This window comes from Triturus cristatus, chromosome 11 (assembly GCF_964204655.1).
Source record: "Triturus cristatus chromosome 11, aTriCri1.1, whole genome shotgun sequence".
In the NCBI taxonomy this organism is placed as follows: Eukaryota; Metazoa; Chordata; class Amphibia; order Caudata; family Salamandridae; genus Triturus; species Triturus cristatus.
Genome location: NC_140594.1, coordinates 1,050,410,070 through 1,050,433,399, shown reverse-complemented (window position 1 = coordinate 1,050,433,399; position 23,330 = coordinate 1,050,410,070). Strand labels below are relative to the sequence as shown.

The following is a 23,330-nucleotide window of genomic DNA, read 5'->3' as shown; positions in this document are numbered from 1 at the left end:
TTGCCATCGTACTTTGTTTACGATGGTTAAAAAGCTTGCGGGCTCAGATACACAACCTTCATCTCCTATTTTGGATGGAAAGCAATGTAATACTCTTGCTAACTTTTTTATAAACAAGGTGGAACAAATATATTTGACACTAGAAAGTAGTAATTTAGCTTCTTTAACTTCGACTACGTTGGTTGTTGATCCCACTGCTGGGGCTGTCCCACTGATAAAACTGGAAAAATGGGAACCACTTAATACAAGTTATTTTTAAAAATTATAGCTAGTATTCCCCGACTGATCCCCTTCCGGCTGCTATGCTTTTGCAATTTGAACAGCCATCTTTGGATGTTGTTTTGGAACTACTTAATGCCTCTCTTGTGGAGGCAGTAATGCCGCCTATTTGGAAACACGCAATGGTCCTTCCTTTGTTAAAAAAGGCCAATTTGGATCCCTCCCAACCCGCAAATTTTAGGCCCATTTCTCTTCCAGTTTTTTCAAAAATTCTGGAAAAACATGTAAATTCTCAACTGTCTCTGATTGTTGAATCCTCTAACTTTTTACATCCTGCACAATCTGGATTTAGAGAAGGTTTCTCAACTGAGACTACTTTGTTGGGCGTAACTGAAATGTTACGTCAACGCCTAGATGCAGGCAACACAGTGGCACTGATTTTGCTGGACCTAAGTGCCGCATTTGATACGGTTTCTCATACCGTATTAATTAAGTCGTTACAATCTTTAGGCATCTCGGGATCAGCATTAGGGTGGCTGTCCTCTTTTTTTTTTTAATCTAATCTTACTTTTCAGTTTTTTCCTCCAGGGCCTCCTTTAATGTGTTCTCTTCACCGTATGGGGTACCACAGGGTTCTGTTCTGAGCCCGCTTCTCTTTAATATTTATGTACAACCTTTGGCAGCAATTGCAGAAGAAGCGGGTCTGTCATTGTTTTCTTATGCCGATGATACACAGATAATTTTTTCCTTAACGACTGAAAGTAGTTCTGGACCATCTACTCTGCAGAAGGGCTTGCGCAAAATTGCAACCTGGATGCAATCTAAATTGTTAAAACTTAACGGGGAAAAAACAGACGTTCTTATTTTTGGAAAAAATGCAAACCTCTGGGGTACCCAACACTGGCCTGTTGAAATGGGACCCCTACCTATACCCTCCTCTCACGTCCGTAATCTTGCTTTTATCATTGTCAATGAGACAACATGTAGTAAAAACTGCTGCCACATGCTTTACCATTCTTAAATGGTTAAGAAAAATAATTTGGATGCTCCCTGCTGATGCCCAAAGGACTGTAGTCCAGGCATTCGTAATCTCACGCCTGGATTATGGAAACATTCTCTATCTGGGCATCAACAGGGATGCCCAGCGCAAGCTTCAAACGGTGCAAAATGCTGTTGCTCGACTGCTTTGCCAAATTCCTAGAATGTCCTCTGTCTCTAAGGCTGTGAGAGACTTGCATTGGCTCAGGATGGAAAATCGCACAAAGTTCAAGGCCCTGAGCTTTATGTTTAAAATCAAAAATGGATTGGCACCTAAATATTTGCTAAACCTGGTACATCTTTACCAACCGGCTCGTTTGCTGCGCTCTTATGTCCAGGAATTTTTTGAGATTCCTCGGATCAAGCTTGAAAGAGTGGGCGGTCGCTCTTTCTCATATCTGGGCCCACGTCTTTGGAATTCTCTTCCGTTGTCGATGCGCAAGGAATCTGTGTATTTAAATTTTCGTAAACAGTTAAAGACTTAGCTATTTAATCAATAATTTGCCTAAATTGTTGTGCTGTCCTTTTCTGAGTTCCCTTTTTAGCTTTGCGCTGGGAAACCCTTTTTGGGTAGCTGTGCACATTATAAAATAAACTAACATAACATCTTGGAGAGGCCCGTAGCACATCAGGAGCCTAGGTCCCCTAGGAAATCGAGGGCTAAGCTGTCTCGGGTTCTAAAGGACCCTGACTGCAGGATGAGAATGGATGGCAGAGGAGGTCCGAGGAGCATCTTTAAGATGCATTCGCCATCTTGGCTGCTTCGGCCACGACCCAAGCCTGTCATTTATGGTGGATATTCACAATTACCCACAGCATTTGACAGTCTTTAGAATTCTTCTACTGCAAGCCTCTTTCTGACAGTACATGGTGGAGGTCATCGCAGGACATGGGTCCCTCTGGAATATGAAATGCGGCAGGATATTGTGCATTCCTCTTAGTGGGCAGACCCCCTGCAGCAGAGTGCCCATGTTTATTTGGGCTGGGCATCTTCTCTCTTAGCTTATTGTAATTTTTGCATTAAAAAGTACATTTGAGGGCGGGACTGGCTTTGGCCAAGGATGGCTGCTCTTTTTTAAGAGCTACCAAGATATGTCGCATCCCACAGTCTTGACTCCGCTTGGTGACTGCTGAAGCAAGACATGGATGGAGGCAATAAAGGGCTTCCCTATTGTTTAAACCTGGGTACCACTCCAGCCCATCCAGACTCTTGAGGTGCTCAGCCTGCACACTGTAGCACTCAGCCGTGGAAGTCCCTCGCTCTGTGTCTGAGGATGCATCAGCTGAGGCACTCAGCTGCCCTGCTGACTGGACAACGAGGCACTGCAAGGCAATACTGATCTGGAGGGTCTTGGCTGAATCGGGTCCATTGTGGTATTATGCTGGCACTGAGGTTACAAATGCATGCAGAGGGTTTCACTTTGGAGACCTGATGCTGCTTTCTGTTGGTTGAAGACTCGGCCCATGTGTACTACGGAGTAGCCTTCAGTAGCAGGCTCTTTGGAGCCAAGCCTGGCCTGCCTCCGAACGTGGTGCCTTGGGAAGCACAGACCCGGCTTACATTCACTGGGACACACCAGCACAATTAAAGCGGTATGTCTAAGCCTTTGTTGAGCCACCCCTGTCAATTTTAAAAAGATGACAGGTTTTTTTTTTACTCCTAAAAGGTGTGCCACAAACATAGGTCAATGTGCCTGCTGAAACTCGTTCAGAGGTTGCTTGCCGACATTGAGTCGATGCAATCTTCTAGGTATATCATAAGGCTTCTAGTCAGTCATTACCTGCAGATATTTCTCGCTTGTTGACAGACTTGCTAAATCTGAGGCTGGGGAATTTGCAACAGGTGGTTTGCGCTGTTTATTATCTGTCCTCCAGGAAAAACAAGCAGGTGAATCTACAGTGCGTGATATTTTTTTGTTAATGGTTGCACCTAGATCGGTAGAATGGAGAGACAAGATTCTGAGAGCAGCAATTAAAGCAAAGGTGGTGCGCTTCGATTGTGTGCTGCCTCCTGTTCTTTCCGGACATTAACCCGGACACACTGAGAAGCATGCGATAGAACTAGCTAAGCCGAGAACAGGGGAGTGAAGCACAAAAGAGAGCGAGCAACACAGAGCAAAGGGGGAGAGAAGCACCAGAAGAAACCTGGTGCAAAAACACATTCGGCTTTTGTGGAGTGCTTAACAAAAATACAAAAATAGTTCCCTAAAAGTGAGTAGGGAAGGTGACAAGTAAAGAGGATATGCCCCTGGGGAGGGAGAAGTACAAGATGGACAAGGCAACCCATCGAATAAGAAGCAAGCAAATGGGATTGACAATAAAGCCAACCATTGGTAAGCAACAGCCGGGGTTTAGGCCCACTGTAAGTTCTTGGTAAGCTGTCCATTGGTCTTTAATGCAAGACGGTTGTTTTGACTTGTAGGTTCACCCAAAAAACTGGTGTCAAAAGGCTCGACCAACTCCTTGGGTTATCCAGTGGGCCTGAAATTGCAGTTGGCATGGAAGAGTTGTTCTTCCTTTTCCCCTAGTTAAATCTGCTGAGGCCTTTTTGAGCCACTTGCTAGAGAACTCTCGGTGGCTGAGAGATGCTGCAACGCTGGGCATTTAAAAACAGAAAAGACGGATAGCCAAGCGCGAGAGAATGACAGAAAAGACCGCAGTAGTTCCTGTATTCACTTGGTGTAAGCAGTAGTAACCCCAGATGGAAAGGTCTTCTCATTCGGCCATTAGAATTTGACTTCTGAGGAGAGCTCATAACCTTTGTGGTTTTTGCTTAATTTCGTTCTGCCTCCACATGTTGTCAGTGGAAGGCACATTTATGTTGTTGTGTTGTGCGTTATAGCACAAAAACAGACCGCTTTAAGGAGTATAGCTTTCAGATCCTGGTCAGTGTTTAACATATTCCTTTCAAATGTAAGGTGCACTGTGTTAACATTTAAAGCAAATCTGTCCAGGTTTCACCGAATGCTGATTCTTAAGTGATTCGCTCACCACTTTTTCCACCTGTGGCTGTACTTACACTCATAGTGAGCCACGCGCCTTCTGTGGATCGCCTGAGCATCACACACAGTAAAAAGTATGGGACTTTTTAAATTAGTTTATATATGTATAGTAACATTTGCAGTCTAAAAAATGAGTTAAAGAAAACAAGAACAAGTATGCTATAACAGTGCTGTGATTTCCATAAAATAAGAAACTTTAGTGAGAGTTAGGAAAAAGTAATTTAATGTCCTTATATTACCTCTTGTATGTACAGAATGCAGCGAGTGAAAGATTCACAACACAGGTATATGTAGTGTATTGAGAGATGTAGAGATATGGTTCACCAGGAGAGCAGTTACATGAGCACTAGTTGTGCATTTTCACAGAACACAAGGTATGCAGTTCAGAGTTTGTGCTGCAGAGGGTTTTCCGGGTGCGAGTGTTCTGCCTGGAATCAGTTAAGGAGCTCATTAGCAGAAGGGCTGAGCTGCATTGACCTAAAGCACCAGGTTGGATAATAGCTGGCTTCTGGTGGGGGTTTTGTACATAAGAACTTCGTACCTGGAACTGAACTTATTAAACGTAATCTATCTTCTAAGTGTGGATAGTGAATACTACACTTTTGTTTATAGTGTTATTAAAGCAGAAGTTCACCAAAATATTGGATAATCATTTAAAGGCAGTGGAACTAAGGGGCATTATTACAAGCTTTCTACAATATGAATTCTTTAATGAACTCCCTGCAGAATCATTGCTTCTGGACCTTTTATCTGGGTTCTACCAGTTTTAACGATTAAGAAGTTCTAGAAGATCCTGAATAGGCTGTCTGTGCTCCAATGAGCGTTGGTCCCAAGACCAGAGCTCACTACATTCAGTATACTTTATTGGGTACAAAACTGGAATTGGATGGTAGTCCTCTTTCTACAAGGCTGTAGATGGCGTAGGCATATGCTTCCTGCATATGCTCAGATTGCAATAGCTTGAAGCAAAGCAGAATGCTTCAAGTGCCTTACCCCAGAAAGCCCTGTCTCTCTTCATCTGTTCTATCCCTAGATTATGTGGAATAAGACTCGATACGGTCTGTTCACTAATGGTATGTTATTTTTTTTATTTTCATCTGAAGTTTTGTAAAGCAATAAACATGACATTCTGTTCTGCAAGTGCTACCTTGTACTCTTTGACACCCCACCCCCACTCCCTCCCGGCATAACAGGGTTGATCCTTAGACTCGCCTTTCTTAATATGTCCCTATGTGTTGCTGCTAGGCTGTAAGAAGGGCACGAGTGGGACCTATCACTGTGCTTATAGCCATGCTGAGGCCAGGACTAGCAAATGGAGACAAGGGTACCAATATCTATGGTGGTATCTGCTAACCCTAATTGATGTCCATGGGCATAGAATTAAAAAATCCCGGGGGGCGTGGTTTGGACGCCGGAGAAGATGGCGGCTTAGCGCGGCGCTCCTCCCGTGGACAGTGAACACGGAACGTTTTGGGAGTCACAAGCATTGTTGTGCCCGGTGAAAAGCATAAATATGTGGATCGGAGGAGCGTACCTTCATCTGGGCTGTCTCTGAGACACCTAGGTGACCCTGAAGACGAGTTATGATCGGGAGCACTGGAGCCTGATCACAAGCGGTGACTGCGAGCGACACCTGCAGTCGTGGGACCCTGCCGAACCCGGCGGCTTGCGTTGGTGCTACTACGACCTCCTGGGAATACAGAAGGGACCCTGATGACACACAACAAGAGTGAGTGAATCGTATTTCACGTTTGGGGCTGAGTAAGACGGAGTTTGCCACCCCAGTCATGCGGAACGCAGAGAGGTAAAATGGCGGTGGTCCCTGAGTGATTACCGGAGCGTGAGCAGACGGGTTTGTGAGAGGAGGTCGGCGTTAGAGCAGCATCCTTGGATTACGGGAGGGGTAGAATGTTTGCTGGCATATCAATCCAAACACCCTCACCGTATGGAACACTACCGAGAGCCGCAGGTATACGGAGGCATCAAAATGGCGGCGATAGGGGCTTATGTGGGTTTCTAAGGCTCATGTGAGTTCAGCAGAGTCCGGAGCTGTTGTGAGGTGCGAGATCAGTATTAGACTGCCAATAGTGCGAATGGGAGTGAAGTCTCTTGGGTTCAAAGCGCTACAGATGCTACAAATGGTGCGTAGTTCCACGTGTAAGGAGCTGGAATGATGCATGGAGTTACCTATTCATAAAATGGCGGCAGCAACAGCGGTGATTAGCGGATTCCTCTAGTGTCAATACAAACAGCAACTGTTCATCTGATATTCAATCTTGCATTTGTGCATTTATGCTGCGCATGTAGGAAACTGGAGTGTAAAATGAGCATTGTGGGAGGCAAGCGGTATAATCGATGGAGAGCTGGTAAAGCAGGTAACACAATGTGCATCTGTGCTGACTGCGAAGAAGATGTTTGAATATAACGTGGTGGAGCTGAAAGCTGGGTTTGGTGTTCGTGTTGTGATACGAGCCTGAGTCTGCATCTGAGCCTGTCGACATCGCTCTTCCTGCATAGTACGCAAGCCACATGTGGGGCACTCTACGCTCTCAACCTCCTAATTTCCCAGTCACGCTGTTAACAGTGGTGGGAGGGGTCCCGACAGCAGTATCATTACAGTGGTGAATATCTAGTCGGTGCACGGCTGTGGGTCCGAGCAGGAAGCTTTTTGCTGCGAGCTGACTGGGCTTAGATCTGATTGGGCCTACTAGAGTTATTGAGCTCGGAATTCAAGTCAAGCAGTCTATACGAAAGCGCACAAGATGGGGGACAAAGACACCAAGAATCTAAAAAGACTTAAGGCTGAACCTCCTAACCCGATCTCCCCTGTCAAAGGTAAAAAGGATGTGACTGACACGATGGACATGATACTGAATAGATTGGAAGAGGTTAGGGAGATTGCGAAAGCCACAAAAGAAGAAATTGTGGCTATCCGTAAGGACATCAGAGACACGAATGCCAGACACACAGAGTCAGAGTCAAGAATCAGTTGACTGGAGGATTCGGAGGCCGCAACATGTAGCTCACTTAAATGCCTGCACATCTCCACGGAACAGATGTCAAAGAAGCTGTCGGAATTGGAGGACAGAAATCGGAGAGGGAACCTAAGGATCTTTGGAATTCCGGAGGGTTCCGAAGAGGCGTACGAGTCCTATGTCCCATTCCTGGAGGCATGGTTCTCGCAGGCAACCAATCTTAACTTTCGTCACCCACTGGAGTTTGATAGAGCTCATAGAGTTCCTAACAGGATCACACCAGGTCAAAAAGGCCCACGGCCTATTGTTTGTAAGCCCTTACGTTACCAACACGTGGATCAAATACTGTCATTTGTGCGCAAAAACAACCATGTACTTTGGAAATCTAATAAAGTATACATATCACAGGACTATAGCAAGGAAACTGTTGATACGAGGAAAGCCTTTCTTGCCCTACGTCCAAAGTTGAAATCGCTGGGCCACCAATTCGGCTTTGTAGGCCCTGCAAAGTTCCGTGTATTCATCAAAGGGTCTCCACAGACCCAGTAAAACTAGGTTGAATTCTGGAGGGTGATGAAGAACAACGTACGGAAACCTCGTCGACGGCCTCTGCTTCCTCCTCTAAATAGGTTTCTTAATTTCCGCGGCATACTATTGTGCCACTGTTACGTTGGTGGTCATATAATGATGGGTCCTGGCATATTGTTGATATATTAAGGTACTGCTGTACTGTTATTGGTCTGTTATGCCCAGGTAGGATGACGCTCCAGATTTATTTCAATGCTATTAGATAGAATGTGTACAATTTGAATGCTAATCACCAGTCTTTAACTGGTATACGATAGGAACCCTCAACCACTTGTAGCTATGGAGGTGAGCCTAATGTCTCCTCAAAAAGGGATTTGCGGTAAGGGGTAGGTAGGATGCATCATTGGGGATGGTCCAAGTGTACTATGTTTATGTTTGCTGGTTGTTACTTAAACAAATGCTACTACTTGACGGACGCATAAGTTATGCACTGTTTTACATGTTTGGTTAACTCCTAAATTGTTAACATGTATAAGGATTAAGTCCATGGGAGGGATACTATTTTTTCCGTGTCAACATGTCTACTAGTTCATCTCGGGGTGGGGAGAAGGGAGAGGGAGGGTTGGTGGGGGGGGGGGGGGTGAAGGGTGGAGGGAAGAGAGGGGTAAGGGGGGTAAATGTCTGTTTTCTGTATTTATTTCCTTTTGCATGGTTATTGTTTATGTCATGGTTCGATGCACACCTGGTCCCACGTCATTTTATTGCCAGTGCCTTTGCCGATTGTTCTGCCATGGCCCTGTTAGAATGCGTTGCCGCATTGCCTCAGCTGTCACTTTTCGACCGGTGTCAGTCTCATTTAGTCGGATTCAGGCTAAATACCCCTTTAAGCCTAAAACTAATGCTGTGTTTGTGGGGGGATCGTTGGAGAGAATGAAGGGGGTCTATGTATGTACACTCAAGGGTAGGCTGTTAACACTTCATCATGTTAGCTACTGATTGGGTATGGTATTGTCTACGATTAATACTCCTATAGGAGTAACAGGTTTGAATAATCTGAAAATACTATCTCTTAACGTCAAAGGTCTTAATCAGCCCGTTAAACGCCAGAAAGTGCTGGATTATGTACGTAGGCAAAAAGGCGATATTGTCCTGCTACAGGAATCTAAACTTGATGCTCAGCAGTTTCATAATCTTAGGAATACATTTTTTGTTGAGGTCGCAGGTTCAGGGGCGATAGGGAAGAAAAATGGGGTCCTGACATTGATTGCAAAAAAATCTAATGTAGATTTGCTTTCCTCCACTACTGATACCAAAGGACGGTGGGTGACGACTAAGTTGTTTAAAGACGATACTGAATTCTACGTTACGAATGTATATGCTCCTAATACATGTGATCTGACATTCTGGTCCGATCTGACCAAGCAATTAGAAACTATCCCCGACTCAGCCATACACATCCTTGCAGGGGACTTCAATTTACCATTTGATCCCATATTAGATAGAGACTCCAGATGTTCCTTCCGGTGTAATAAATCTCATAAGGCCTTCACTAACCTGTGTACCCGATTTCAGTTAGTAGATACATGGAGGTTGCAGAACCCCGATGGGAGGGATTATACCTTTTACTCTCCTCCACATGATTCATTCTCCAGGATTGATTATTTATTTATTACCAAAAATGGAATACCCAGAATAGAAGAATCATTCATATAACCCAGGGTTTTATCCGACCACTCGTGTATCTCCCTGTCCATATCCAACGTCAAATTGTCCACCCGACAATCAATCTGGAGATTTAATGAGGAGGTCCTCGAAAAGGAACAACATAGAGTAATGTTAGAGACCGCGATTAAAGAGTATTTAGGGCATAATATTAGGGGAGATACTACAGACCTGATCCGATGGGAGGCACTGAAGAGTACGATACGAGGAGTCGTAATTAAAATAAAATCGGCTATAAACAAGAACCACAATAAAGCACTGGAGACGTTGGAGGTTGAAATTGCGGGGTTAGAGAAGAAACACTTGTTAGATAGGAAGGAAGAAACTCTGAATAAACTAGCCAATAAAAAATACGAGTATAACAAAATAGTGAGTGAAAGAGCAGGGAACTGGATAAATAGGAGGAAACAATTCAAATTATGTGAATCTAATAAGGCAGGGAAGAGCCTAGCTGCATACCTCAAATTCAAAATACAGAAAAATATGATAAATTCCATCAAGGATCAGGGAGGGGCTACGCATTCGGATCCGATCAAGGTAGCGGAGGTATTCAAACATTTCTATGAACAGCTTTATGCCAAAAATACAGAAGTTGTCGAGTCAAAAATTGCTGGCTATTTAGATGAGTGTAATCTTCCACCCCTTTCTACTATGGAGCGCGATGAACTTAATGGCCCCATCACGCTTCAAGAAGTTGAGTTAGTCATTAAATCATTAAAGTGCGGTAAGGCACCCGGACCGGATGGGTTCACAGACAGATTTTATAAGAGTTTCTCCTCACTCATATCACAACCGCTATTGCACCTATTTCAAGAAATTAGCACTATAGGTGAAGTGAAGGGTACGCTATCTGAGGCCATCATTGCGGTACTTCCAAAGGAGGGGAAAGACCCAACGCTTCCAAAGAATTACAGACCTATCTCGCTTATAAACCTTGACTGTAAACTCCTAGACACGATTTTGGCTAATCGACTTCAAATGGTCCTGCCCAAACTGATACACGCCTCTCAGGCGGGCTTTTTAAAACATAGATTGTCAAGTGATAATACCAGAACACTAGCTCATGTACTCGAAAAAGCAAAATTGTTATCGACCCCCACTGTCGCAATTACGCTTGACGCCGAAAAGGCTTTCGACAGTCGACTGGAACTATCTGAATGCGGTCTTAAATAAATTCAACTTGGGCCAATCTTTCACGAAGATGGAGTAGTTTCTTACCTGTAACTCCAGTTCTGTAGTAGGGGTATCTCTGTTATAGTCATAATCTATGAATAATCCCCGCCCATGTGCGGGGACCCCCGGAGCAATCAAAAATATCTCTTAAGCTGCCCCGCATTTGCAAACCTGCAAAGACACTTAAGAGACAGACAAAATAATACAGCCTAATCACAACAAGGCTGCACTGGCCAGCACTTCCTCTGAAGTGAACACAAAAGCCAAAATAAAGTTGAAATGTCATTTTTATTCGCATTTGACATGTTCCTTTATTATCACACACTCCCTTCACCAAAATCCCTTTAAACAATAGAGAGGAAGGGGTGGACAGACAAGCCCTATAGGCTGTCATTATGTGTCTGCTAAAGGGATACCGTGCCTTTAAGAAACTCTCCAGAGACCCCCGGTATCCCAGGATGCACAGCCAACACAAGTTACTTTCAGTTCTTTTTGAAGGTGTATAACAACAGGCCTGATACTGTCAGGTTACTCCACCGGAGAGGAGGGAGGGTCGCTTATGACTATAACAGAGATACCCCTACTACAGAACTGGAGTTACAGGTAAGAAACTACTCCTTCTGTAGTAGGGGATCTCTGTGTATAGTCATAATCTATGAATAGAATGGCAAGCCCATCCCAACCAACAAGAAGCGGTGGAGTAAGTCCAACCACCAACAAATCACTGTGCAAACAAATTCCTCAGCGAAGCCTGTCCAACCTGCGCATCTGCCCTAGCATCAGAATCCAGGCAGTAATGCTTTGTAAACGTATGGACTGACTTCCAGGTGGCAGCCTTACAAATGTCCGCAATGGGAACATTCCTAAGCAAAGCGGTAGTAGCCGCCTTGCCTCTAGTCGAATGTGCCGTAGGCTTACCCCCCAATGTTTTATTAGCTTTTTGGTAACAAAGCTGAATACAGGAAACAATCCATCTGGAAATGGACTGCTTTGAGGTAGCTAAACCAGTTCTTACCGAACCATAATTAACAAACAGTTGATCCGACCTGCGGATATCTTTTGTCTTATCCAGGTAGAATTTCAACACCCTACGTACATCAAGTGAATGCAGAGACCTCTCCGCCGGAGAGGAAGGATGCTGAAAAAACGTAGGCAAAGTTATCATCTGATTCACATGGAAATCTGATATTACCTTAGGCAAAAATTTAGGATGGGTACGCATCACTACTTTAGAAGCATGGAAAACAGTATACGGCTCTTGACAACACAGAGCCTGAATCTCACTCACCCTCCTGGCCGATGTAATGGCCACAAGGAAGGCAGCCTTCCAAGACAAATGCTGCAACGAAGCCTTATGGATAGGCTCAAAAGGCTCCCTCATCAATCTAGATAACGCCACATTCAATTCCCATGGTGGAGAAGGTCTTCTAACAGGGGGAAACACCTTACGCAAACCCTCCAAAAAATCCTTAATCACAGGGATTTGAAAAAATGAGGTTTGAGAAGGGCCCTTCCTATACGCAGTCAGAGCTGCGAGATGAACCTTAATAGACTGAAAATTAAGCCCAGACTGAGCTAACTGCAGCAGATAAGGCAAAATAACATCTTCTTTACAGGATGTAGGGTCAAAGTCCTTTGCCTTGCACCATAAGCAGAATCTCTTCCACTTATAGGCGTAGGAAGTCCTCGTAGACGGTCTCTTAGCCTCTTTCAAGATCTCCATACAGTCCTGAGGCAGGTTCAAGTGTCCATACTGTACTAGCTCAGGAGCCATGCTGCCAAACTCAAGGACGAGAGATTGGGGTGAACCATCTGTCCTCCGAACTTCGTGAGAAGGTCCGGCCGACACGGCAGGCGTCGGTGTGGCAGAACAGACCGGTGAAGAAGGTCGGTGAACCACCATTGCCTCGGCCACTCCGGAGCAATCAGGATCATTCTGGCTCTGGAGTGCGACAGCTTGATCAGCACCGCCGGGATCAGGGGAATGGGTGGAAAGGCGTAGAGAAAGCTGTTGGACCAGCTGATCCATAGGGCATTCCCCAGCGTCCCTGGTTGGTAGTACCTGGACGCGAAGTCGCGGCATTTGCTGTTTTCTGCCGTAGCGAACAGATCTATATCCGGAGTGCCCCACTCTGCGAAGACGTCTCTTAGCACGTCGTCGTTTAGCACCCACTCGTGGTTCTCTTGAACGAGCCTGCTGAGCGCGTCTGCTTGGGCATTCTGCACTCCCGGCAGATTGGTCGCCGTGATCGTCAGGTTCCTGGCCACCAGCCAGTTCCAGATCGCCTGTGCCTCCCGAGACAGGGTGCGTGAACGTGAGCCCCCCTGCTTGTTGAGGTAATACATGGTCGTAGTATTGTCCGTCTGAACCAGCAGGGAGTTCGTCCTGAAGGAGGGATGGAACGCCTTCAAGGCCAAGTGTACCGCTCTGATTTCCAAAAAGTTGATATGGTAAGTCGTCTCCATCTGCGACCATATCCCCTGAATCTGAAGAGGGCCCGAATGCGCTCCCCAGCCCTGGAGAGACGCATCGGTCACTATGGTCTGGACCGGAATATTCTTGTGAAAAGGAGTCCCCTTGCAGACATTCTCTGGGGCACACCACCATTTCAGAGACTGCTGAGCGTGTTGAGACAGCTGGATCTTGTCCTCCCAACGCCCCCGCCTCTGGTCCCATTGATCCTCCAGACATTCCTGTAGGGGCCTCATATGCAGACGTGCATTGGGGGTGAGAAAGATGCAAGAAGCCATCGACCCCAGTAAGGAAGACACCGTCCTCACCGTAGGAGAGCGGGCTGAGATGAGATGCCGCGCCTTCCCACGGATCGATAAGCGTCTCTCCTCCGAAGGACACACGCAAGGTATTGACTGAGGCCCCCAAGTACTGGAGACACTGCACAGGGATCGGCACTGACTTCGACATGTTGATGTGCAGGCCCAGGCGATGCAGCAAGGCAGCTGTCCTGTTGAAATGGCACTGGGCTTCCTGGTAAGTGGACGCTTTGATCAACCAATCGTCCAGGTAAGGATACACAAACACCTTGGTCTTCCGCAGGTGTGCCGCGACCACCGCCATGCACTTGGAGAACGTCCGTGGTGCAGACTTCAGGCCAAACGGGAGTATTGAATACTGGTAATGGTTGTTGCCTACCAGAAACCTCAGGAACTTGCGATGCTTTGGTGCGATCGGCACATGAAAGTAAGCGTCCTGCAGATCTATGGCGCACAGCCAGTCTCCTCGATGCAACTGAGGGTAAATCTGATGCAGGGACAACATACGGAACTTTTCTCTGCAGATCCACTTGTTGGCTTGACGCAGATCTAGAATAGGCCTGAACTCGTTCTTGTCCTTTTTTCTTACGAGAAAGAACCGTGAGTAGAGACCTCTTCCTTTTTGCTGCAAAGGAACCGCTTCTATCGCCCTCTTTTTTAACAGAACGTCTGCCTCCCGCTGGAGCTCCCTTACCATGTAGGAGGAGCGCACTGGTGGAATCTGTGGAGGCGGGCTGGTGAAACGAAGACAGTACCCATTGCAAACAATATTCAGCACCCACTTGTCCTGCGTTATTGTCCTCCACTCTGCCAGGTAGTGTTGAATACTTCCCCCCCACCGGAGCGGGTAACGGATGAGGGGGAAGTAACTTTTCAGGGCTTCGACCCGGCCGGGCCTTTGTTCCCCGCCGAGGACTGATGCTGGCCTCTGCCCCTCTGGCGCTTCTGAAAGGACTGCCTCGGGTACTGCTGCTGTTGCTGGGGCTGTTGTTGGTGGCCCGACTGACGCCCTTGGCCTCTCTGCTTGGCATAGCGCCTGCCCGAGGATCGGAAGGACCTCCTCTGCTCCTTGGGCCTCTCCAGCCCCACCGCCTTCAGAGTTTCCGCCTCAGCCTTCATGCGGGCCATCTCATCATCCGCATGTGACCCGAACAGCGTCGTGCCAGAGAATGGTAAATTGGCGATCTTCTGCTGTGCTTCAGGCTTGAGCGGGGTCAGCCGCAGCCAGGAATGCTTAATGTGTATGCCGTGGCAGTACCCATGGCCGCCAGCAGCGACACATCCCCCGCCGCACTGATGATCTGATTAGAGACCATCATGCCCTCGTTCAGCACCTCCTGAAAGTCCTCCCTCTTGTCTCTAGGCAGGGAGGCAGCGAACTGTTGCAGGGAGTCCCAAAGAGACCTGTCATAGCGCCCCAACAGAGCGGAGGCGCTAGCGGCCTTCATCGTAGTGGCCGACGTGGAGCACATCCTCCTCCCCAAGGAGTCCATTTTGCGACTCTCCTTATCCGGAGGAGCCGTGGATGAAGGCGTCGTAGAGTGTTGCTTACGAGCCGCCACCACGATAACAGAATCCGGTGGAGGATCCACTCTGAGGAACGCCGGGTCCGAGTCAGGAGCCCTGTACTTTTTTAGCAGTCTCGAGGGCGCCGGTTTCACCACGGCCGGCGTCAAGAACACCTCCATTGCCGGTTCCTCCAACCCCGGAACCAACGGGAGGAGGGGGCGCGACAGATGAGCCTTATGCAAAGTCTCAAAGATCACAGAAGTAGTGGGAATAGGGGTAGTGACTGATATCCCCAACTTCGCAGCCCCTCTCATCAGCACCTCCTGGAACGTGGCAATGTCATCCACCGGCGAGACGCGGGTAGGAGGCGTCTCCGACAGCGAGGGCGAAAACCGGCCAGCCCCAGAAGAGTACGTGCCCCTCGAGCCTCTGGAACGAGACCGATACCTCCGTCGTCCATGTCCAGAGCGAGATCTCTGCCTGTGAGGAACCCTCGGGGGCGGAGGCGGCGGCTGTGGTGGCGATGTAGGCAGCTGAGGCACGGGCAGAGGCAGCGGAGGAGGGGGCGGAGGGAGAGGAGGAGGAGGAGGAAGGGCAGGCACCGGTGGAGGCGCCGGTGGAAGGTCGGGCACAGGAGGCAGAGGCGGCTGCTGGGTACGCAGCGGGGACAGATGTTCCGAAGCCCCATCACTCCTAGCAGGCGAGCCCCCACCAGAACTGTCCGGGCTCGCGGCCACTCTCCTCTTCTTGGCGGGCCTGTCCCGCGTGGAAGCCACCGACGGGGAACGTCCGCGTCTCCCCGATCCCCGACTGGAGATCGCAATCACTGAGGACGTGTTCCCCGATGTCTGTGACGTCGAACTGTACGTCAACCTCGTCTGGCGTCTCTTAGCCCTCGACGTCGAACGCCGCCTCGCAGTCGAGCGTCCTCTCGACGTCGAACCATGCCTCCTCGACGTCGAACCATGCCTCCTCGACGTCGAACCACGCCTCGACCTCCGTCGCCGCGGTGTCGACTTCTGCCTCGACGTCGACTTCTGCCTCGACGTCGACTTCTGCCTCGACGTCGACTTCTGCCTCGACGTCGACTTCTGGTGTTTCGACGTCGAACGCTGGTGCCTCGACGGCGACCTGTGCCTCGACGGCGACCTGTGCCTCGACGGCGATCGTCTCCGCCTGGACGGTGGGCGCCGGGATCTCGGCGTCGACTCCGTCAGCATCGAGCCGTGGGTCGACGGCGAAGGTGGCGAGTGAAGTCCATGGGGCTCGGTACGACGTCGATGTGTTGTTGACGTCGACCGTGACACCTGCGACGGCGACCCGGTCCCAGGTCTCGCCGGCCCCTCCCTCGACGTCGAACGCCGAGGCTGCCGCGACCCAGAGCCCTGGATCGACGGCGAACATACCGGTGCCTTCTCTCTCACCGTCGACGTCGTCGCCTCCGACGTCGAACGCGACCTACCCGCCGGTAGGTGCCGTTTCTGCTCCCTGCTCTGCCCGGAGGTCCCTCCAGGGGCTGAAGCATGGGCGGAGGAGGGGGAATGAGACCCTCCATGCCCCGAAGTCCCACCGGTCCTCTGCTGCTCCTGTCCCTGAAGGCGAATCTTCTCCCTGTCCCTCAGGGTCCTCTTAGAAAAGGTTTTGCAGATGGCACATGTAGCTGGGACATGTGAGGGCGACAAGCAGAGGATACACACATCATGTGGGTCCGTCTTAGCCTTTTTCCTCCCACACTCAGGGCAGTTATCGAACAAAGCCATGCTAAGAGTGGGCCAAAACTGCTCCAGATTGCAGGCAGTAGTAGACCAAGGCTCTAGACTTCGAATGAAAACACTATTTATCCAAAAAAATCCAATTTTAATCAAGTAAACCACCCAAAAGGGTAGAGCTCAAGCTCCAGGGTCCTGCTAGCAGGAGCCGGAAAAAAGAACTGAAAGTAACTTGTGTTGGCTGTGCATCCTGGGATACCGGGGGTCTCTGGAGAGTTTCTTAAAGGCACGGTATCCCTTTAGCAGACACATAATGACAGCCTATAGGGCTTGTCTGTCCACCCCTTCCTCTCTATTGTTTAAAGGGATTTTGGTGAAGGGAGTGTGTGATAATAAAGGAACATGTCAAATGCGAATAAAAATGACATTTCAACTTTATTTTGGCTTTTGTGTTCACTTCAGAGGAAGTGCTGGCCAGTGCAGCCTTGTTGTGATTAGGCTGTATTATTTTGTCTGTCTCTTAAGTGTCTTTGCAGGTTTGCAAATGCGGGACAGCTTAAGAGATATTTTTGATTGCTCCGGGGTCCCCGCACATGGGCGGGGATTATTCATAGATTATGACTATACACAGAGATCCCCTACTACAGAAGGTGATGTCTCTATATTCCTGTCCCACTGCTAGAGTTAGAGCTGGAGGTTCACTCTCCTCCGCGTTTCAGTTGCACCAAGGTACCAGACAGGGGTGTCCACTCTCACCTGCACTGTTCCTATTGGCCATTGAGCCATTTCTTTACCACTTAAGAGCTAATGAGAGTATTGCTGGAATTCCATTTGGTGATTGTATTATGAAGCTGACCGCTTATGCGGACGATGTCCTAATCGTATCAGAAAAGGCGGAGGAGGCTATATCGGCCCTCATGACTACCATCGACGAATTCTCCAGGGTATCAGGATACAAGTTGAATAAAGATAAAACAGAGGTTAAAATGTTGAACAACTTGGGTAACAGGGAGGTTATGGGGAACTCTGGCCTGACGTGGCAACCAGGCTGCTTTAAATACTTAGGGCTGGAATTTGATAAGGATCTAATCACAACACTGGGGGTTAATGAGGGCCTGGTCTTGAAGAAAATATCTAAATTGCTAGAGGGATGGTCACCGAAATTCCTTTCATGGTGGGGCAGGGCGGAAACTCTGAAGATGATGGTGACTCCATTGGTGAACTACCTGGCGAGTATGCTACCGATGACATTTTCGGAGGCCTTCCTGGCAAAGGTGGGGAGGCTGTTTGGCGAGTTCCTGTGGCAGGGGAAGAAGCCTAGGATATCGATGAAGAAGCTTCAGTTATCAAAGGGTAAAGGAGGCCTGGGTCTGCCTAGCTTCAGGAGCTATCAGACGGCGTTTCTCTGCAAACAGGGGGCACAGTGGTTGACTGAGGGTGCGGACTATACTCCGCTGTGGATCGGCATCGAAAAATCCCTAATTGGTGATGCCCCTCTAATGGCACTGCTTTCGATGGACCTTTCCCACCTGCCTCATTCCAGATACATTTTATTAAACACCAGAAGAGCACTGTTGAGGCTTGATCAAACGCATAAAGTAGGGTTGCTATGGAGGAAGTCTACCATGGTATCCTTATGGTATAACCCATCACTTAAGATGGAAGGGAAGCCCATACAGTGGAGGAGTTGGTCCAGGAACGGAATTAACCTAGTGCGAGATTTATTTGATGGGGGGCACCCGTTGCCGTTCTCTTCGCTTCAGGCAGATCACAATCTGTCACCAATGGACTTCTATGACTTCTTGAAACTCAGTTATTTTGTCTACTCGCTCCCTCAGCACGGACGACCCTTGGCTTAAGACCCAGGTTCCGCGCTTTCTGAAATCAGGTCATTTTGTTTCCAAAATTTACAAATTACTCCTTCCTGCACCGAGCAGGGCACATAAGAAAAATGAAGTTAAGTGGGAATCTGAACCCAACTCTACCGGTTTAGTATTTGACTGGGGTCTGATACATGCCGCTGCCCTAACGAATAAGATCTCACCGATTTTAGCCCAAACCAAGTACATGCTCATTAATAGGACATACTGGACGCCAGAAAAACTTCATAAACTTCACTTGAGGGACAGCCCGCTATGCTGGAATTGTGATGTAGAGGTGGGAGACTTAGCGCATATGTTATTTGGTTGCTCTGCGCTGGGACCGTTCTGGGGGAAAGTGTTTGACTGCATAGATCATATTCTTAGGCTCAAGTCTAAAAGAGAGTTCGTCTACGTACTATTGGGAGTGTTGGATCAGGACCTTCATAATGACAATGATCGTCAGTTGTTAGATGTCCTGCTTACTCTAGCTTGCAAGGTGGTGTTGTGTAAATGGAAGAGCGCATCTGAGGTATCATTCAGGGTCTGGCAGGAATGGCTCTCGTTTTTAAGAGGAGCGGACAATCCAGCATTGCACTCCTCCCCATGGCGTGCTCCTCACAAGAGGCTATGGAAGGCCCTAGACAGATCTGCATTTTCATTTGACCCACCCTGAATGGAAGATAAGGAAATAGAAGAAAGGGCTACACACACAGGAAATAAGACACTGGCAATTAGGGCGCCCAATCACCATAGCGCAATTGGACATTGGTGTGCTGTACGTGGTATCATGACATATTTTAGTCTTTTTACTTTCATTTAACTTCACATGGTATAGCTAGTCCTTGAGTTAGTCAATGTTCTCTGATGTGAGGCCCTGATTCACTGATCAGTTCTAATGATTTTGTTGTTCTGTCTGTGAAGAGTTTGTATTCATATATGTCCGTAATGGGTGTGAACCATCTACAGACTCACCAATCTCAGGTACTAGCTGCTTGTTATGTAACGGGATTTCATGTGTCATTTATTGTATGTCTTGTCTTTTTTCTATGCTTTTTCAATAAAAAGGATTTGAAATAAAAAAAAAAGAATTAAAAAATCCCAGTCAGTTTGCCCCTGCCATGCTGAGGGTCATAGACTGCTTAGTGTTTATTATGTTTTGTTTTCTTTTTTAGGTTGTTCCTAAAAAAACAATTGATGGCGTCCTGTCAGCCTGCCACAGTGGTTCATTCGAAAAGCTGGAAGTTGTAGTGAAGGTAAATTGCTTTACATGTTCATTATTCACATCGGCTTCCTTCAAAATGTATAACAAATATACTAACACTTATAGCACAAAGAAAACTAGAATGGACACAGCCACTGATTTTGTAGAAAGAACAATTGTCCTTAGGCGACACACACAGAATGGTATAGTGTGGTCATGTACTGCCCTAAAAACTGGCATTCTTTGTACTTCTTTTGCAAGCTTTTTCACCCTCACACAGTGCAAGTACAGACAGCTGCAGTCTAGGTTTTGCTCACAGAACGCAGAGGTTGAGTGCACAGGATGTGATGGTGGCGGGCTCTCTTCTTTCATAGACACAGGACAGAATCATTAGCCACCCCGTGGGGGCAAGGAGCACACACTGGGGATCGGTGGGGGGAGGGGGAGACAGGGAATGATCAGTAGGGGATGATGGCCACAGGGCAGCTGCCATTGCTCTGATCTTCAAAGGAAGAAAAAAGTGGTCACTTTTATTGGCTGGGATGGAAAGTACTCTGCATGGTAATGGGCATGTACCCCTGCTAGAGTTCCGACTGTACTGTTGTCTAGATCCCCAATGCTGATGTTTAACCCCTTGTGTGCCACGCCCTTTCCCCGCCCTGTGCCGGCCGTTACATTAGCGGGCGGGGTTCATGACGAGCTGGACTCGTCATGGGCACAGCGCAACCGCGGCCCATGACGAGTCCAGCTCGTCATGGGCACACAAGGGGTTAATGTCTAGACAAACAGATTATGTGTGTCAGCCATGACATAGGCCTGTCTCACGGATTGCAGTTTTGTTAGACCAGAAGGGGTGCCCAAACCGCTACCCTCATAGTAGTGGAAGGCTACTGCTTTTCCCAAGAGTTAAAATGCACGAGCGCAGTGGTGGCAATATACCATGTAGTGATCATTAGGAGCAAAAAGGTCCTTTTTAACTTTTGTCCAGGCTCACTCACCATTTTAAAGTTCTACTGCTGCGTACTTAACTCGCCCTTGGCCTACATCAGTTAAATGTAGAGTGCAGTGCAGCGCAGCGCGGTAGGGAGTACTGCGCTGGATGTTTGTGTGCTTGGGAAGGGTACAGTACCAGGATAAAGCAGTGCTGCGCAGTGCATGCATGGTGAGTGCGCATACTGGGAATATGTATAGCTGAGAGGGTATATATTACATGAAAGATGTAGTGTTGTGGAGTGCGTGTACAATGAAAGCATGTGCTGGATGTATGTGTGCTTGTGAGAAGTGCAATGTTATGAAGGGTGAAGTGGTGTGAAGCGTGTATATGGTGAGCGTGTTCTGGCTGTGTGTGTTTGCAAAGAGCACCCCATGGCACAATTCGGAAAGGACACAGTACTGATTAGTGCACACAGAGGTCATGACTGTATGTGCTGAATGTATGTTGCCTGGGATGACACAATACATAGAGGTGACAGTACTGAACAGTATGTGTGCTGTGTATGTACACTGCGTACAGGTGTCTGCAATGGTACATTTACATCGAGAACCCGGAGTTCCATTTTGAGAAGCCCAGGCATGCCTTGTGATGACACCCATACAGATGTGTATTGCTGCATTCCTATGAGCTGGGTGGAATACCCTGGAGGAAGGGAAAGAAACTCCCTCTGTACACTTCACAAGGGTGCTATTGGACTCAGCCATAGATCACAAGGAAGCTTCCTGGAGACATCTCAAGGAGTTGGGGCTGATAAGGCAATCTTAAAGAGTAGGGCTGGGAGCCCGTGATTAACCTTTTGAAGCACATATCACTTTGGCTGACATCCACGTGCAAACTCTAGTCACTCCCATTCCTGTGCTGTCGGACTATCAGCTCTCTCTCGACTTGTGACAGACGGCCTTTTAAGAGGAAGGAGAGAGGAAAGTGTAAATTTCAAAAGAAGCAGAACCCCAACATAAAGCTTCCAAGACCCACATCCTAAATCACATTTGGTGTGTAGAAACGTACTATAAGAAGGGGAGGTTGAGACCCAAAGATTTGTCATCTGCCATGCTGTGATATGGCCTGTGTGAGGAGGGAAGCTCTGCAAGACTTCTGACTAGGACTAGGTTCCCCAGTCTTCGACCCCCTTATAATATTGACCAGCATTAAAGAAGGTTTGGAATAGGTGGTCTTCAAATTTTGCTTCCTTTTGTGTGGGTGGTTTATCATGCCACCCTCCCTCTTCATTACGGGTGCGTGCTTCCTTTTCCCTTCCCTCCTTCAATGGTTGTGTTTTGTTCTTCTTTCCCTTTCATTTGTATTATTACTCATTAAATGCTTTAATGGTAATCTGGTTTACGAATGGATTATGAGATTGCATTTTACTTTGTTGATATTCTTGCTCTGTGTGGCGGTTGGCTTGTGTATCTTTACTGTCCATCTCTTGTTAATGTAATGAGAAAAACTCAATAAAGAATTTAAATCAGAGGACCTGGGGCCAAGGCCAGCTATTATCCTTGCTGGGTATGGGGACATCACCCAGGGAAACCAAGAGCACCTGCTCTAGATCATTGGTGTCATCCTGGAAGCTTAAAGAAAAACATATTCAAACGTTCATTGGATTAAGACTCGATTACTGCAACTCACAATTTCTCGAAATGTCCGCTCTTGTGAGTGCAAATAGTCCCTAACTTTGCTGGCCGCCTGCTTTTGAAGCTCAGAAAATGCTGTTGCGTATCTCCCCATCTAAAAACAAAACTCCTTTGGGAAGACGTACCTTTTTAAAGCCCTCTGCCACTGACCTTTGACGAAGGTGGGCCCAAAAAAACTAAGCACTATTACCCCTCATGTGTGTTGTGCTCCACATCTGCCATTTCGTTCCACCATCTCTTGTCTGAGACAACAATTACTCTGGTCGAGACTTTAGTTATTTCCAAGGCATGGAGTGGTTTACACTCAAATCCTTATATAAAATTTAAAAAATCTATTGATTTAGCATCTGTTTTCCTTGTAGATTCTTCTACTTTGCTTGTTATTCTCCTCTTATGCTCTCTTGTGAGGTTTTTCATGCCAGGACACCAGCCGGGGTCATGGCTGCACTGCGTAAAAGGCTTTTGTTCAATCTCCAAGGAATTGGAAGAGAGAAAGATAAACAACAGATATCAGAAGGGAATGTAAAAGTCTGCTTGTACTCATTTTGGTGCTCGTTCTTTTCGACTATCTAATTTTTATTGGAGCTTTGTGTGAGATTTTCTGGCATTCTATTTAGGCTTCTACGATAAGTAGTGGGTGGCAGTATGATGGACTGCTACACTGGAAAGAGGATAGAACCATATGGCTTGGGATGTGTGCTGTCTTTTAATCAGACATTTAGACTCGCATGCTATCCTAATCACCCTGCCCACTTCCATCTCATAGGGGGGGACTTATCTAGGCTGGACTCAGTACAGGGCGGAGGGGAGGCAGGAGCTTACTGGCACAGGAAACTTACCATTCAGACAGGACAGAACACTGACTGATGTGAAGTGGTGCTTGTCATGACATCTAACATGGCATTGTGAGGTGCTTGGCAGAAGGCATGCAGTTTAATACGGTAATTAGAATTGTGTCCTTTAGAAAGCTCAGTAGCCTTGATGGCTAAATT

The 23,330-nt window shown here is 47.4% G+C and overlaps 1 protein-coding gene across 1 annotated transcript in view; it reads left to right on the top strand.

The window, feature by feature from the left end:
• The window catches only part of RFC4 (replication factor C subunit 4), a 146,337-nt gene that overhangs the window by 109,034 nt on the left and 13,973 nt on the right, over positions 1–23,330 (top strand). Inside the window, exon 9 of the mRNA XM_085635344.1 lies at positions 19,682–19,762. Within this exon, the coding sequence (XP_085491470.1) occupies positions 19,682–19,762 (81 nt within the window). The remainder of the gene's footprint in view (positions 1–19,681; positions 19,763–23,330) is intronic.